The 18,558-nt window shown below is 38.9% G+C and overlaps 1 protein-coding gene across 1 annotated transcript; it reads right to left on the reverse strand.

Moving 5' to 3' along the window:
• On the reverse strand, positions 1-2,524 carry LOC115676193 (exopolygalacturonase-like). Its single transcript, XM_030599079.2, has 5 exons — positions 2,241-2,524; positions 1,535-1,846; positions 1,102-1,391; positions 596-815; positions 1-511 (listed from the first exon to the last, which is right to left on the reverse strand). The coding sequence occupies exons 1-5, from the start codon at positions 2,445-2,447 to the stop codon at positions 278-280; spliced, it is 1,263 nt and encodes a 420-aa protein (XP_030454939.1). The 5' UTR covers positions 2,448-2,524; the 3' UTR covers positions 1-277.
• Positions 2,525-18,558: the final 16,034 nt, after the last annotated feature.

The raw sequence follows: 18,558 nt of genomic DNA on the forward strand, positions 1-18,558 counted from the left end.
TGTCTTCAAAAACGAAGAGGAAATATATATATGCCAAATAGCATTTACTTTCAACATCTGTAGCTACTTTATCTATAACACGAGCGCTCACTCAGAGCACACATTGATTCATGTGGCGGTAAGCTCCGGTGAACTTTGTTTCTTTTATATCCTTGTTCCTTTGTATTCATTGACGGGAAAACTCCAAGAGACAAGCTGAAGCGTTGCCCTCTTAGTTATACTCTCAAAGAGGCAATGGTTTATCCATTGCTAATCTCGACACAATCACAGAGACAAGCTACTGACAAGCTGGTGGGTTTTGCGTGCCGCTGAAGGTAGGCTTCGTGTTCATGCACGACGATGTCATGTTCTTGTTCCTCAACGGCGTCCCGGCATAGGACAAGTTGATGTCGGACAGTTCGACCTGGTCACATGGGTTTGACGAGCTGCATGACAGCAAGACCGCCAGGTCCGAGATCGTGGTTCCCCTAATGTTCTTGAAGTGCACATCGCTCACCTTCACACTAGATGGCTGATCCAAATAGAAAACACACATTAGTGAAACCCCGAAGAGAATGGGGAGCGTAGGAGCGGTTAGTACGAGAGGTTTAATTACCTTTATGACCTTGTGGGAGCCGTAATTCTGGTCAATGATGATCGGGTTCTTCACGTTATTAAGGACGATGTCTTCAAAGATAATGTCCGAAGCGTGAAGCTGCCTTGCTCCTGGGTAGGTCTTGATTCGGACGCCATTCGTGGTGTTTGTCAACGTGGCGTTCCTCACATGCACGCCGATCACATCCTTTTCCTCAGGATACTTGCCGAGGCTGCCGATACTGGCGGCAAATCCATGTCATGTTAGATTCAACAATTTAGAGATTTGTGAAGCAGAGATGAATTTCAAAGATTTCATTAATAAACCTCCACTTATGTGACCAGCCTTTAAAAAGCCCTAGTTTGATTATCCATCTTGTTATAGTACTTTTCTATACATAAAAATCCCATTTGGACATGAGGCCCTATGATTGATGGATTTATATCGTTTCCACATAAACCCCTTTTTAATCTTTGATAATTTGGGCGGCTGCTAATACTCTGAAATTGAGTTCAACGTTCAATTACCTGATGCCGTGACCGGGGCCGCAAGTGATTTGCGTGATGGTGACGTTCGTGGCACCTTGGATAATTCCGATGCAATCGTCACCGGTTGCAATGAAGCTGCTTGAGATGTTGATGCGGTCAGAACTGCTCAAACGGATTCCGTCTGTGTTTGGGCTGTTTCCTGGAGCCGATATGTTGAGGTTGACGCCGGTGAAGTTCTGTGAGAATGTTAGGGAAAAATGGAAGCCCTTGCTGTTCAGTGATGTCACCCCATCTACGATGGTGTTTTTCACTTTGTTAAACTTGAGTGACTGCACATAGATGCACAACAACGTTGGTGGAATTAAACGGTATAGATGGATTCAGAATGCATAAAGCCAGTCCACTCAATACCGTCTGATACTCATTACGCTTCTCCGTTTTGCGAAAATGGTTATAAGACATTTCAACTTACCACGGGGAGGTGTTGGCAACCGCTGTTGTGCTTGCAATCGTTGTATTGCCACGCAGTCTGGCCTTGCCCATCAAAAATTCCTCCTTTGAGGACCAACCCATCGATCATCTCGAACCAGAACCACCCATCTTCCGAATATTCACTGATATCAGTGCTTGCTATTATGTTACCCTGAACTTCAATAGTGATCGGGTTTGAACCCTCACATGGCCCCTGAAACACCACAGGTCCGGACAGGAATGTCCCTGTTGGGATCACCAGTTTGGCCGGACCATTACTGTGGCATGCTGCGTTCCATGCCTTTATAAATGCCTGCATGAGTGTAAATATGCCGAGTTTTGTTAGTTACAGTCTATCAACGGGAATTGGACGATATTGGAAAAGTTTTAGAAACGCCTTCTAAGAATCAAGTAATAAATTTCGGCGGTTCATCACATGTTGCATGGAAGGCATTGTGTTGACTATGATTTGACAATAATGCGTTTATACGAAGTTTTCTATTATCAAATAGAGCGGCCAGCATAAATCATTTCCGATGGAAACCATTGGTTATGTACGCTAAATTGTCAAGTCTATCACGAGACTATCAAGACAGTCTTTCATTTGCACGCAATCGATAATTCAGGCGATAACTAGACTTTCTTGGCCTATAGAAAACACGAAATATAACCGTATATATTCTGGCGAGATGTTTTGATCAGCTCACCAATGCATTGTCGGTCTTTCCATCAGCCTTTGCGCCATAATTAGTGACATCGAAAACTGTAGCACCAGTTCCGACAAGGCCATGGCGGACTGCCCTGATAGCACCAAAAATGGGGCCTCGAGACTCGCCTCCGGCCACCCAACAAGCAAGCAAAACCAGCCCTAGTGCTATGGCTTTGCCTGCGATAATTCCTCCTAAGGTGGCCATTATGACCTTGATGAGGGCCTGTACTTCAGTTTTCTTTTCACCTCTCCTGGAAAACTGAAAATGTACAAGCCTGAGGCTTCTTTGTGTGTTTGAGGCAAATTCGGACGAGGCTTCATGTTTTTATAACCTCGTTTGGTTCAGGTTTTTTTCTGTTACGGCCTGCTCTATGTAGGACACTCATTTCCACCAGAAAAGAGGACGAATAACTATCTATCTGTGGGCGTGTGTATCTCTCTTGGAACTTCTTTTCCACCATATTTAGCAGTTCACAGTTCATAACCACCATTTTCTAAATAGGAAAAAAATGAACTAAAAACTTAATTAAAGCACAAAACCAGCTCCTCCATTGATCTTGTTGTGCTCTCACTCAACGTCATTCTCTTCATTTCATACGTTGAATCTAGTCTTCATCAAGAGAGTTAATGACTTAACTCACGTTCACTTGCATGGAATGTCTTTGCGTTAAGGGAATCAATCAATCACCGAAATTCAAGAAATCAGCAACAATCAAGCAATCAACAACATTCTGGTTCCACCAACGATGGTAACACCAAAGAAGGAAGATTTGAAGAATCAAGCAAAGAAGGAAACAATCTCCACCAAAGAAAGAAACAAATTGACAGAATCAAATCCCCACAAATCAAGCATCAACAAATCACTACATCAATTCCCAATCAGTGAATTAAGTTTCCTTTCAAAACCCCCTCAAGTGTAGACATTGGTCTTCTTGTGAAAGTCTATAAATAGAGCCTTTGTAATCGTACAAAGACACGACAGAAAAATACAAAATACAGAAAGATTATTCACACATTCATTCCTCTGTTTTTCTGTTCAATTCTTCCTCACTATTCTTAGTTTCAACACTTTGTATATTCAATGACGCGATGACAAAAGATTAATCATTTTGCTTCTGTTGGAGTTGGGTTCCATTTTGGGTTTGGATCTCCTCCAAAGTTTTTCTCTCAATTAGTCTCGTTCTACGCTTGAAACTTCACCAAATTGCAACAATTCTCCACCCCAAATGCCAATGAAGCTTTTCTGTTTTTGACCGAATCATGTCGTGATTGTTCACTTTAACACATTTATTGTATACCGAAAACGCAAAAGGAAAAGGTTAGCATGAGATATCTAAGACATTCTTCTGCATTGCATATCAAGAACGCCATTCCTTTTAATTCGGGAGGAAAAAATAATATACAAAGCTCCTTTCATTTCTCTAAAAATTTATACTAGCGTTGGCCGATTAATATGATACATGCAATCGGTGGAGAAACAATTTCTAAGTTGACCTGCCTTTCTTGTTGTTTGATTTCGTTTATCGCTCTCCCTAGATGCTAATGAGATATTTCAGAGTCGTAAGAACTGTCTTTGAGGTGTTTCTTCGCCTTTTTAGTTCTCTCGAGTATATATATCGAGTGACCATACTTGACCAGATAACTATTTATTCTCTACCTCCTGCTACAATCTTGTTTTTAAACTTGGATAACTATCATGGGTCCAAAAATATCCGTCCCGCGATATTCTTGAGGAACGTCTAATGATTACTTGGTATCCATTCAAGCAAGGGAAGAGAGTTAGGCATTAAAACAAAAGAATTATTAGAATGAAGAGAAGATGCTCGATTCGCAAGCTCAATCAAGGAGTTCCTGATGTTCTTTTGGACTTCTTGTGACCTTCCTTTAAAATTAATTATTATATGCATCGAATGTATTCAGGTTTAACTTATCCGAACCTGTCAAATCTGATGGATCCATTCTGATGCATCATCAATATGTTTCATCTTCCCATCTTGTGGAACTCTCCATTAACATTTGACAAGGCATCAAGCCAGCAACTCCAAAAACTGTGGTGGAGAAAAAGCGCAAAGATAAAAATTTTGAAAAAAAAAATTTTCGATAGCGAACATATCAGATTAGAAAATCACCCAGAAAGTGTCTTAAGTGATCAAGGGCAGACACTACTAAACCAGTTGGCCAATTACATCTAAGAACATATTGCATTGCGAGCACTTTTGGCCTAAGAGAATCGTTGAACATTACATAACACAACCTTTTAAGATGTATTACTACACTTAATTACTATACAATTACAGTGGAGCTTCTTACGACATCCACAGTGCGATAACCCTTAAATGAAAGGTACTGATGCTTATCCCAGGTCTGCAGCAACTCTTAGGACTAGCTATATAGAGTTATACATATTGTCCCTAATGCATATAGATGCTACATACTTCATACTTAGTTGAACCAAGCTAATGGAGCTTAGGAAAGCGCGGCGGTGGTGGCGGGAACTTCTTGCCGCGAAAATCCACCATTAGTATGCCGCCGAACGCTTTAGCCGCCTCGAAGGAATCCATGGGCTTCTGGGGAGGGGCTTGAGGAATCAGGGGTTGCCTAACCATCTTCTTGGCCAGGCCCTCTTCTAACATGGTGAAGGCTTCCTCTGCAATTTTGGCAAGTTCGCGTGAATGAGCCATGATAAGTGCTCTGATACCTTGTGCTAAACTGGTGACTTCGTGAGTGATCTATCTATGAGGCTGTGTTATCTGTGCTTGTTTGTGGTGAAAAACGAAACCCTCATGGCCCTTTTTATATGTCCAACTTCTCTGGAAAAATGCAATAATTCCAGAAAGGAAAAGGTGAGGGGTGATGAAGAACCTGAAGAGATAAGAGATATGCATTGGTTTTATCTTTCGGTGGCAAGCGACGTTTAGCAGAACAAATTCGTTGATATCTATCTGGTCTTCTTTATGCGTTTAAGGGAACAAGGCATATCTCTTCTGATCTTAAGGGTTTCGTGCATGAGTGACCAAAAATATGGGTAACGTGACCACTTGATCTTTGTTTGTGGAGGGAATATAGGGGCAAGATTCACAATCATCCACTGTATGCGCAGACAAGTCCTAGCAATTGGATCGGGTTTGGACGGGTTCGGGTTCGGGTCAACTTTGGCCCATGTCATGAAATTGAATTATTGAAGCCATTCCGGGTCCCTTTTTAAATCTGGTTGATCTTTTTTTTTTACCCTGTTCTTTTTTTCTTTCCGAAAAGTGCGTCATATATTTAGGGTGCAAATGTTTCGTGTAATAAATTTCTTCACCAAATCAATAACTAGAAAATTTACTTATGATAGCTTCTAAACAATCGATCATAAATTTATGATAGCTTCTAAATAACTGCTAAACTAATGTGCCAGACACGTAGTAATAACAAATAACTAGAAATTTAGTAACTTTCACAATCCATATATTAAAAATAAGAAATCTTAAGGTCTTAAGCCATATTTCCATAAGGAGTGTCATTGAAAGCTAATATTAACCAAGTACTATATAATTTGACCAACTCTAGAAATCCTACAAGTCACACCCAACAAATATCCGTTACTTCACTTAGCAAGCAAATTTAGTGAATGAGTTTTAGCATGTCTAGCATTATTTAAATTATTTTTCAGTCATTCAGCTAACATAGAACAGTGTATAAATTACATATTTTTAGATATCGCTTCATGATTAACAAGACTCAATATCATATCATTTTGACTATTCCAATTTTCCAACTACCATTCAAGCATGATGGGGAAAAGTATCCTTTGCATTTTTGGTCATGTCGGGTTGGCTCGACCTAATTCGAAAGTTTCTGGGTCTAGGTCGGGTGGACTCATTTTTTTGTGGGTTGAAAAAAAAATCATACCTAATCTTCAGAGCTAGTTTAGGCGGCTTATTGGGTTCGGGCTCATTTTTGCCGGATTTAATGTGCACCTTGCAACAAGAACAATGAAAAAAACTAAAACATGTAAGTGAAGAAGAATAAAGAATGTGCAGGCATCTCGGTTCAAAGCTAGTACATGAAGTCGCCACTCAATTAAAATGGAATCTCTTTCTTGAAATGGGCATGTTCCAATACCCTAGATTTTTTCCTCTTAAACGGTGACATACTTTAATGAAGATCAAATGTCTACTTAATTTTCTTTAGATAGAAAACCGTAATTTATAACGACGAATCCAGCGTTAAAGCAGGACCATATGAGCAATACCACTTTTTTCTATTAGAATTGTTCTTATTTGGCATCTATCCTTTGCAAAGGGAAAAAGTTCGTATGGATCAAATTGCCCTTTCAATATTTACACCTTGTGGATATTATTGCGGAGGTACATAGATATGTTTTTTCTTGGCTAAGGATTAGTTTTGGCCCCGGCGAGATTCAGTTCAACTCGACGGTCCATACTTGTTAATTCTATTTTAACAGAAAGTTTGATGGGTGTCGTTATGATATAGACGGTTCATTGCAATATTTTCTGGTAATTTGGCATGAAGGATTTAGTTACCTTCATGAAGAACTAAATTCCTTTATCGTTATCCATTGGCTTCATGAGACCCACAATTCTATTCCTGCGAGTGCTTCTCATGGATTGTGAGATGTTGCTCTTGTTGAAAACGGTAAAGGAGAGGTAAGTTTCTGCCTTGCCATTGTCATTTCTTGCATTAGTCCTTTTAAGACGATCTAATAGGAAGATGCAAAGAGATTGAAATGGAACATTCGATTTGTTAATTCAGTAGTTTTTGGAAGTTCAGATTCAGACTCATGTTTGCACGTCGAAACTGATGGATCCATTCCGGTACATGATTAATATACTTTTCATACCCTAATTACTCAGGCATCATGCCAGCAACTCCAAAAACTGAGGTGGAAAGAGAGCGCAACGCAAAAATTTTGGAAAAAAAGAAGGAACGAGCAAGTTACATTTCACATGATCAAATTAAAAAATCACCCAGAAAGTGTCTAGAGTGATCAGGGCTAGATGCTCGTTATTAAACGATTAGGCAAATTATATCTGGGAGTATATCACGGCATGAGCACCTTTTGCCTAAGAGAGACATTGAACATTATATAGTCTGACATAATTAAGATGTATTACTGCACTTAATTCATATACAATTACAGTGGAGCTTCTTAAGACATCCAAAGTGCGATAACCTTAGGTGAAAGGTGTTGATGCTAATCCCAGGTCTGCGGCAACTCTTAGGACTAGCTATATAGAGTTACACATATCGTCCATTATGCATATACATGATACGTATTTTGTACTTAGTCGAACTTAGCCAATGGAAGCTTAGGAAAGCGCGGCGGGGGCGGCGGCGGCGGCGGCGGGGGCGGCGGCGGCGGCACGAACTTCTTACCGTGAAAATCCACCATTAGCATGCCGCCAAATGCTTTAGCAGCCTCGTAGCAATCCATGGGCTTCTGGGGAGGGGCTTGAGGAATCAGGGGTTGCCTAACCTTCTTCTTGGCAACACTCTCTTCACACATGGCCCAGGCTTCCTCTGCAATTTTGGCAAGTTCACGGGGTTGAGCCATAGTAAGTGCTGTGAAACTCGGCGCTAAACTAGCGACTAGGGAGTGATCTATCTATGAGGCCGTGTCTTTTGTGCTTCTATGTGGTGAAGAACGAAACCCCCCATGGCCCTTTTTATATGTCCAAGTTCTCTGGAAACGGGAATAATTCAGAAAGAAAAAGGTAAGGGTGATGAAGAACCTGAAGAGATGAGAAATATCCATTTGCTTTTACCTTTCGGTGGCAAGCGACGTTTGGCAGAACAAATTCGTTGATATCTATCTGGTCTTCTTCATGCGTTTAAGGGAACAAGACATATTGCTTCTGATCTGAAAGGGATTCGTGCATGAGTGACCAAAAATATGCGTAACATGACCACTTGATCTTGTTTGTGGAGGGAATATACGGGCAAGATTCACAATCATCCACTGTACTCGCAGACTAGTCCTAGCAATTGGGTCGGGTTTGGACAGGTCTGGATTCGAGTGAACATTGGCCCGTATCGTAAATCGAATCATTCAAGCCATACCGCATCCTCTTTTAAATCGGGTTGACCTTTTCTTTTGATCATGTTCTTTTTCTTCGAAAAGTAAATCATATATTGAGGGTACAAATGTTTCACGTAATAAATAACTCCACCAAATTAAAAAACTAAAATATTTACCTATGATAACTTCTAAATAACCTATCACAAATTTATGATAACTTCTAAGTAATTACAAAACTAATTTGCTAGAAACGCAGTAATAACCAAAACTAGACATTTATTGACTTTCACAATCGATATATTAAAAAAAAATAGAAATGTTAAGCAAAGCAGTCTAAAACCATATTTCGATTAGAAGTGTCATTGAAAGCTAATATCAACCAATTACTATATAATTTGACCAATTCTAGAAATACTACAATTCACACCCAACAAAAATCCGTTAATTCACTTAGCAAGCAAATTTTTTTAAGCAATTTTTTTTTTGGTCGAATTTTAAGCAAATTTAGTGGATGAGTTTTAGCATATCTAGCATTATTTAAATTATTTTTTGAGTCATTCAGCTAATATAATAAACTGTATAAATTACTTATTTTTAGATATCGCGTTATGATTAACAAGACTCAATATCGTATAATTTTGACTATTCCAAATTTCCATCTACGATTCAAGCATAGTGCGGAAAAATATTCTTCATAATTTTGGTCATGTTGAGTTTTTTTTTGGTCGAAGGTCATATCGAGTTGACTCGACCTATTCGAGAGTTTCTAGGTCCAGGTTGGGTTGATTCCGTTTTTTTTTTTGGGTTGAAAAAAAAATCACGCCTATTCTTCAGGTCAAGTTTAGGCGGCTTATTGGGTACAGGCTCGTTTTGCCGGATTTAATGTGCACCATGCAACAAGAACAACGAAAAAACGTAAAAAAAAATGTATGTGAAGAAGAATAAAGAATGTGCAGGCATCTCGGTTCAGAGCTAGCTTTGACCAATCCAACCACATAAAATCCGGTACATGAAGTCGTTACTCAATTAAAAGGGAATCTCATTCTTGAAATGGCAATTTTCATCTACAAAATGTACATGACACGGTACTCAATTTAATAAAATGACCACGTCAAATTTATTTCAAAACGCCAAGATATCTAATTAAAAAAAATTATAGGCCAAATTGAACATCAAACAAATGTACATGTACTTTCGATATCATCGCCCCAATTAAAAGAAGACTCAATTGAAACGGGTTTCTAAAGTAAAGGGTAATTAGAAATTAGAAGTATAGCGGCTCCGTTGGAGTACTGAAATTTTCTCGCCGAGCATGGATGATATAGGAAGCGATGTATGCACGAGCGTTTTGGTCTCACAAAATTAGGAACATTAATGTCTGGATAATTACTAATACATCGATCCGAATCTATACACATTCATGAGTTGTGTAACCCAAGTTTTGATTAAGCGCTGCCCAAAATTCTATGGATATTGAAAGGTATATCAGATTGCACTTCGGGCGACGGAGTGTGACTGCACTAATTAGCCCAATATGCGCAATCGCATGACTTTGTTTCGGGACAAACCCAACGGAACGGGAGACGTACTTGCATTCTCCGTCGGAGGTTGAATCCATTTTGGTTTTGGAACTCTTCCAAAAGTTTTCTTAATTAGTCTCAATTTATGCTTGAAATTTGATCAAATCGTGGCAATTACAACCTAAATGCTCACGAAGCTTTGCTTTTTTGTGACCGAACTATGTCATGATTGCTGTTGCATTGCCTATCAAGAACCTTTCAATTCGAGAGGAAAGGAACATGCAAAGCTCATATGAGATCAGAAGAAATATATCTTGGTCCCTTAAACGCATGAAGAAGACCAGGTAGATATCAACGAATTTGTTCTGCTAAACGTCGCCTGCCACCGAATAGTAAAAGCAGTGCATATTTCTTGTCTTTTCAGGTTCATCATCACCCTTACCTTTTTTCTTTCTGAATTATTGCCTTTTCTCCAGAGAAGTTGGACATATAAAGAGGGCCACGGGGCGTTTCGTTATTCACCACATAGAAGCACAAAAGACACAACCTCATATATAGATCACTCCCTAGTCGCTAGTTTAGCACCGAGTTTCGCAGCACTTACTATGGCTCATTCACGCGAACTTGCCAAAATTGCAGAGGAAGCCTGGGCCATGTTAGAAGAGGGTGTGGCCAAGAAGATGGTTAGGCAACCCCTGATTCCTCAAGCCCCTCCCCAGAAGCCCATGGATTGCTACGAGGCCGCTAAAGCGTTCGACGGCATGCTAATGGTGGATTTTCGCGGCAAGAAGTTCGTGCCGCCGCCGCCGCCGCCGCGCTTTCCTAAGCTCCCATTGGCTAAGTTCGACTAAGTATAAAAAACGTATTATGTGTATGCATTATAGATGATATGTGTACCTCTGTATAGCTAGTCCTAAGAGTTGCTGCAGACCTGAGATTAGCGTCGATACCTTTCACTCAAGGGTTATCGCACTTTGGATGTCTTAAGAAGCTCCACTGTAATTGTATATGAATTAAGTGCAGTAATACATCTTAATTATGTTAGACTATATAATACTCAATGTCTCTCTTAGGCAAAAGGTGCTCATGACGTGATTGTTGGGGTTATTTCAAGTCGGTATACTTGTGACAAATTTATTATTTGTTAGTTTCTGTTAAATTTTACCGTTAAATTGCTGAGTTGGATGACACGAGACAATTGAATGGTGTACCAGTTTAAGGTTTTACCCCTCTGCTTGTCGCAAGTTTACCAATTTGTGATTTTTCGTGGTATTAATCAAATTTACGGGATATTAAATTTGTCAGAAGTGTACCGGTATGAGGTTTTTGGTGATCAAACAATTAGTTTGAGGTAAATTTCTCATGGATGTATCAGTTTGGGGTTTTTTGTGGTATTAACCCTAAAAAAAATCATATAGCATGTCATAATTTTTGCACAATCATCATTGAGCTGGAAATTGTCTCATCTATAAAATATACACGACATGGTACCCGATTTAATAATGTGACCACAGTGAGTTTATTTTAGAAGTTTAGATATTTGTTTAAAAAAATCAATATGCCAAATTCAACATCTAGCAAATGTACATGTACTTTCGGAATCATCACCCCAATTGAAAGAAGACTCGATCGAAACAGGTTTCGAAAGTACAGGGTATATAGAAATTAGAGGTATAATGGCTGTGTTGAATTATTGAAATTTTCTCTCAAATAATGGAAGATTTTAGAAGCGATACATACGCAACGTTAGGCACATTAGTATCGGGATAATTACTAATACATCAATCCAATTCCATTCATATTTATGAGACATAAAACCAAAGATGTGCAATCCCTTGGCTTTGTTTGGGGGTGGATCCACAGAACGGGAGACATATTTGCATGCTCCATGCATAGCGTGTGCTCAATAGCATAGCCAGTAGCCACGTTTGGATCAGGTCCACGTGAGTCTCATCAAATCCAAACGAGCTCAAATGCACCCGAACCGGCCGAGATTTTTGTCACGGGCCAGACCCAATGTTCCAAAGGGGATTGGGCCAAGCGAATCTGTATCTTGGGATCTAGTTCTCTTCTAGAAAGCTAAAGGATAGCTAAAGGGATAAGGGATAATGCGCGCGCATATTCTCTTTCTCCTGCCTTTTCTTCATGGGCAACATGAAGCGCACTTGGTCTATTCGGCTTGGGAAATAACTCAAATGTGGATAAGGAAGATCAAGTGGGATAGGGATGATGTCGCTATCGAAGTTTTAATATTCCGATCTTTTGAGACTTTCTCAACCAAACCAACATCCGACCTTCTATTCCGCATCATCATGTCCAAAGTGTATCGAGCAGCTACAGTTTTTAACATGAAATCTTTACCTCGACTTTCTTAACAAAACAAACATCTAACGGTAAAAGTACCAAAAAAATTCTAAACGTATTATATTAGCACCAATTCAATTTTAAATATTTTAATTGGACCAATTTAGTTTTAAACATTTTCACATTGGTACCTATTCAGCATTGGACCCTTGCGGCCTAGGCGAGAGCTGCCTCATCGGATCGGACGAGGACTGGACCCTCGCGACTTGGGATTTCCGACCTAAATTAGTCAGATGGACTGAATTGGTATCAATTTAAAAAGGTCTATGACTAAATTTGTCCAATTGAAAGGTTTAAAATTGAATTGATACCAATGCAATGGTTTAAAACTTTTTTGATACTTTCCCAACTATCAAACTTGGAACTTTAAGGTACAGAAAGCATTGTCATTCCATGTCCATTGTTGTACAAAGAAATTGTCTATCGTTGAAGAATAGTTGAGCATGTGGGAGACGTTTTCTGCTAATTCGAAATTCAAATTGACTCAGAATTACCCCTCCTAGAGAACTTTTTGAGTAACTTAGATCGATTGAGTCGCCATTGATTCTTTTGGCTGCGACCACTTATATTTGGACAGCTAACGCTAACAGTTTGGTGGTACCAGAACAGTGTCTTCATTGGATGCCTATGGTTGGAGCCTTCCTCTTTTTGGAGTATCGAAAGGATGTTCTCTTTGGATTCACTTTTCCCATAAATTTGAAAAACTTTAGATGAATGACTCACGTTTGATCCGCCGAACGCATCGCTTTACGAAAGAATCCGAATGGTTTTTGCTTTTACGTTTTAAAGCTAAGCGGTGATTTTTCATTCAGAGTATTCTTTACAGTTTCAGGGTTTAAATCTGTTGTTTTCGAGAAAAACAGCGCATACCTTGCGCAAATTCAAGTCGCAAACCGAAAAAAGAGATCTCTTTTAAAGGATACCATGCGTGCCACACGTGGCATATCCATCTTAGCAATATCAATATGATTCAGGTAACGGGTGCTCTTGCTTTGAGTATGAAACGTAATCGGATAGTTTCTCATGCTCGACGAGTTCATAAGGTTCGAACCTTCGAAAGAATTGGTGACGAAATAGTTAAGTTTGTTTCTAGATTTAAGAGCAAACCAAAATGTTATCTAGTGGTCCCTTCGCGGACCTTGCACATCACGCGAGCTTCATGCATCGGGCTGCCCCCACCTATTATTTGATGCAACGGCAATTTTGAAGTACTCGATAAGCGAGACAAAATCCAATTGTTCAAGATATATATGAGATTACATATAGATTTAAATCATGGAATTATGGGATATTGATGATTGGTGGATATCGAAGAATGATCATAGGTTGCGGATAAGATAAGACTTATTCGGTGCATTCATATCCTATGGACACATCTCCGAGGCCTTCACGAGCCACATGGAAACTGCCAGGTTGGATTTGATGTTGAGGTGGGGACTCTTCATCTTTCATGCATTCAAAAGTCAAAGGAGGATGGATGGATTCTCAATTTCGTGCTAATAAAGACTAAAGAGATGCACTTATTGGAGGGTTTTGTTTATTTTACTCTGATCTTGGCAAAGCGTAGATAAGAGAAAGTCTTGGATCTCCCATGGTAGGTAATTCACATTCTAAATTCTAAAAGAAACTCCCGTATAGTTTGCATTCACTGGCAATGAACATATCGATACATCATCCAGGCTCTTCATATGATTTCTTACTTTAAAAAACCGACTATCAATTAATTAGTTATGTTTACATCATTAAATGTGTATATATGAGAATAAAGTTATGGATTTGGTGCCCATAAAATATCCCCACTAATCTCATAAGTTGTCCTTTTTCCAAAGATGCAAGTAAAAACTCGGATGTTTTTTTATGGTATAACTTAAAAGAGAGAGAGAGAGACTTGGAGGGTTTTTTGGCTGTACTGAGCAGAATTAGTGGGAAGAGGGTATTAACAGATACGGTGAGGGAGATCATGGTAGACCTGATCATGAGTAAGACAACTCATAACCTACATGAACCAAATAGGTTGGAAGATTGATTTGGCTCACCTAACCCGAAAAAAGATAGTTTATATTTTCTTTCATTTGATGGGCGGGCTAGACACCGAGTGAGGGCTTATCACAAGCCTTGGATGGGACCTGTTCAAACGATCATCTAGACGGCGCCAGGTTTAGGTCCCAAAAGTTTGTCACTGACTGTTAAAACCGTTGGAAAGTTGCAATACACTTAATTCTCATTGCAAATCCTCTCGGGTGGTTCTTGTTCCTCTCTAACCTAAAGTCATTGATCCACAGCCCGTTGGGTCTTTGGCAGATCTTCACCTATTCCTTCCACATTTCTCTCCCAAGCAGAAGGGATAAGGGTGACATTAAACAAATTCATGATGCGACCGAATCATGAAAACCAGACAAAAGTCCTAAACTCCTCGTTATTGGACAAGCGGGTAGCACACAGAACGCTCGCATCATGGAACAAGGGGCTGGAAAGGACTTGGCAGAAAGAGAGACATCATCATGCAAAGAAGCCGATAACATAAATTGGTAAAGTAAGCAAGAATATATTCGGCAAGGAATTAAAAAAATCAAAAGGTACGTAGGATGATTACCAAAGGAATAAGACAGAAAACACTGTTTAAGGATGGTGTATCGACGTGCAATTAAGGAAGAGAAGCAAGTCACCCTCGAATTGCTCGTGAGCCTCCCGTTTGCTTTGTCAATTGTCGTGGTTCGCTTTATGTGTATTCGGCGTTTCAAAAAACTTGTATATTGTTCTTAAGTATGGTCAGCTGTATGGCCGTTGATGCCGGCACCTCAAGTTTGCACTTGCGTCTTTCATTTGAAAAATTTAGGATATTAGGTTTTCTTAATTCTATAGTTAAGTTAGTTTAGGATTTTCGTTTTGTATAGAGTATTTTATTTTGTTGTTAAGTTATATGCATAAGAAAATATGCGCTTTACCTTCATTTAATTCATTTGTCTCTTTGTATAGATACAGAAAATCAAGAGATTTCTCTTTGTGCGTTTCATGTGCGTGCTCTACGTTCTGTAAGTTGAGACTCGTGCTTTTTCACTGCGTCAATTGGTACAATAGCATGGTAGATAATGGGGTCGCAATGTCCGTAAACAATCGCAATAGCGACAACCATTTCACCGGCAAACATTAGAGGCACAGGCTTTATAAGTGGCTGTTCGTCGTCTAGCAGCATCTCAACGAGAACATAGAGCAACAAATCCGTGGAATGTCATGGGCTATGGATCCGATTGCAAACCGGCTTGTTGTCTTAGACCTGGAGAGAAACCTGAGTGTGGACAAAGAAGTGGCACCGGGGGGAAATCGAGCTTGGGGCCAATCGTCCGATGATCCTATTCAAGTGGCCAGAAATAATTGACTTCCTGTTCATCCGGAGACTTCTGATTTGGCTGAAGAGGATTTAAGGACGTTTAGGGGTGGAACCAGTAGGATGGTTGCCATAAAATCAGGAGGCAAATCAACCAAATTCCATCAATGAGATATATTTAAAGTCCGCAACTTATCTGTCAGTGCTTGCTGCCATACATGTCAGAAGTTGCCGTGGTGGTATCGCTACAAGGACTTGCATCAAGATTACAATTTTGGAAGAATGATTCATAAGTGGACAGAGGTGGATCTTCTGGGAATAAATCCACATAAGGGATGATGGGAAGGGACATGAGTCAATGATCAGAAGGGACGAAGGGATTTGAAGGGTTTGAGAACATCTCAAAAGGTAATATAATGAGACATAGAAATACAGTTAGAGATAGAATCCCAAAATTTATACCCTTTGTACTTAATGCCATACCCAAGGAAGGGAGATAAACGGGAACAAGGTTCTAATTTCAGGCATTCATGTGGAGGAAGATGTAAAAAACAAACACTACCAAAGACTATAATTGAGGATATTACCATACAAGTGCTCTTAAGAAGAAATGTTACCAATGATGGATGATGAAGTACAGTTGATAGTGTATGCAACAATAAAGCAAGCCTCTCTCCAAAACTGTTCTAAACAACAGAGAGAGACTAAAAGAGTGCGTGTAACAATAGAATAATGCCTATGTTTACATTTTACTCGACCATTTTGTTGGGAAGAGCCTAGACAAAAATGATGAATGATAGTACCATTATGGGAGAGAACTCTAAAAAATTTAATGTCTCTAGCATTATCGGTACAGAAAAGAGTCCTAATTTACGGAGAAAATTGTACAATAGATACGAGTAAGTTCAAATTCAATTTTTCATTAGATAAAGCCAAGTATAATGAGAATGATTATCCACGAAGATTACAAAATACCTAATGTGTTACAAAAATTCGCTTTAGTCAATAATGATCCAGTTGCATTTTGTTGGAATTGAGAAATCAATTACCCAGCATTTATCGTGGGGACGATAATTGGTGAACCAGAGACGTGTCCTTCTCGATCCTCTCACCAAGCCTCCAATAATGGGGATTGGAGACAGTCCCCTAATATCATAGTGAATTACATCAAAAGGAGCATGAGAGACATATTCACTAAGAGCAAATGGCAAGTCATAATGTTTTCCCAATGGACATGTTAATCAAAATTTTTATTATCAACAGAATCCAAATGACCACTTGAAATAAAATATCTTAATGTAGAGGAAAAAGCATGATATAACCGAGAATGCCTAGTTTTTTATGATATTATGGCAACACAACCAGCGAAGGAGTTGAGAATATTTGAGAAAACAAGCTCTAAGAAGCATCCCACCCTACAACCCATCCTAGTGGTTTGTTTTGTCTGTGGATCCTACACATGACACCCATGAGAAGAGAAATAGAAGTCTAATTTAATGAAAGTTTGGGAACCAGAAAGGTGTTAGGCAAGAATAACATGGATGTTGAGATGTGTCTTGTATGGCTGACTCTCGTTCGTGAATTATTGGCTGTGTGAATGGGAGGTGCTCGTGAAATGAAGGATTTAACCGAAACAAATTGGAATTTGAAGTAATGTGATTATAGCAAGTGGAGTAAAAAAAGAATACTAAAGATTCAAGCCACAGAATTGCTCGATTCTAACACAAGGTACTTATTCGATCAAATAAGCACATTAGATTAATGGAATTATTTTGCTCTATCCAAACTAATACCAATTCAACCCATTTCAAGAAAAAAAATGTGATTATTTAACCTGTCTCAATGTAATTTTTATGGAAGTTTTATTTAGGATTTTGGATGAAAATTTTTTTTGATCCCTCCATGATAGGTCCATTAAAAAAAGGATGATATATTTTAGGTGAGTATTCTTTTTAGTTTTATTTTCATCATTACATAATCTATCTCTTTTTTCAATTACATTTAGAGCTTCCATTAATCACAATTACTTGAGGCGATAGATATAGCAGAAGTACTAGGGATACAGAGGCTAAAAGTATTAGACTCTCATAACAACGAAACATGGATCCTCCAAGGATAGAAAGACACACGATCCAAGGGGAGAAGCCTCTATGATAACAACAATGGCGAATGGACCAACATGTGAATCTCAGCTTCGTGGTTGATTGTTCCACCTGATTGGTTGCTTATGTCGTAATCGATAACAATTGGATGCCAGATGACCAAGTTGGCAACAATGCTTACAAAATTTATTCATTATATGCACTATACCAACTCAAACACTTGGAGAGCATATATGGAGAAAATAAGACAAAAAATGAACTCAGGATATCGGCATACCTTGGGAACTGGTCAGAAATTTCCAAGAAACGATTGAAATTGGATCGAACTAGTCGAAAAATAAAAGGGTTAATACCATGAAAAACTCCAAATTGGTGCACCTGTGACAAAATTACACAAAATTATTTTTTCGATCACAAAAAACCCCAAACTGGTACACCTGTGACAATTTTATCCTGAACTATTTTTTTGACCATCAAAAACTCCACACTGGTACACCTATGACAATTTTACCCCCGAACTAATTTTTTGACAACAAAAAATCCCAAATTGGTACACCTGTAACAAATTTACCCTCCGTTAGTTTCCGTTAAATTTTACTATCAAATTGCTAAGTTTAATAACATGTGGTAATTGATAGGTGTACTGATTTTGAGTTTTACCCATCTGTTTGTCATAAGTTTACCAATTTGTGATTTTTCATGATATTAATCCAATTTAACGGACACCAACGGAGGGTAAATTTGTCACAAATATACCAGTTTAGAGTTTTTAATGGTCAAAAAATTAGTTCGGGGTAAAATTGTCACAAATGTACCAGTTTGCGATTTTTGGTAGTCGAAAAATTCGTTCGGGGTAAAATTATCACAAATGTATTAGCTCGGGATTTTTTGTGGTAAAAAAAATAGTTTTGGATAAAATTATCACAAGTGTACAAATTTGAGATTTTTCGTGGTATTAACCCAAAATAAAAAAAAAGAAT

Source organism: Syzygium oleosum, unplaced genomic scaffold (genome assembly GCF_021117445.2).
Source record: "Syzygium oleosum isolate NSW1041296 unplaced genomic scaffold, Sole_v2.1 Sole_v2.01, whole genome shotgun sequence".
Taxonomy (NCBI): Eukaryota; Viridiplantae; Streptophyta; class Magnoliopsida; order Myrtales; family Myrtaceae; genus Syzygium; species Syzygium oleosum.

Coding starts and splice junctions, on each gene's coding strand:
- LOC115676193 (XM_030599079.2), bottom strand. CDS start 2,447: ATGGCCACCTTAGGAGGAATTATCGCAGGCAAAGCCATAGCACTAGGG. Junction 1,847..2,240: donor GAAAGACCGACAATGCATTG/GTGAGCTGATCA, acceptor ACACTCATGCAG/GCATTTATAAAGGCATGGAA. Junction 1,392..1,534: donor GTTGCCAACACCTCCCCGTG/GTAAGTTGAAAT, acceptor ATCTATGTGCAG/TCACTCAAGTTTAACAAAGT.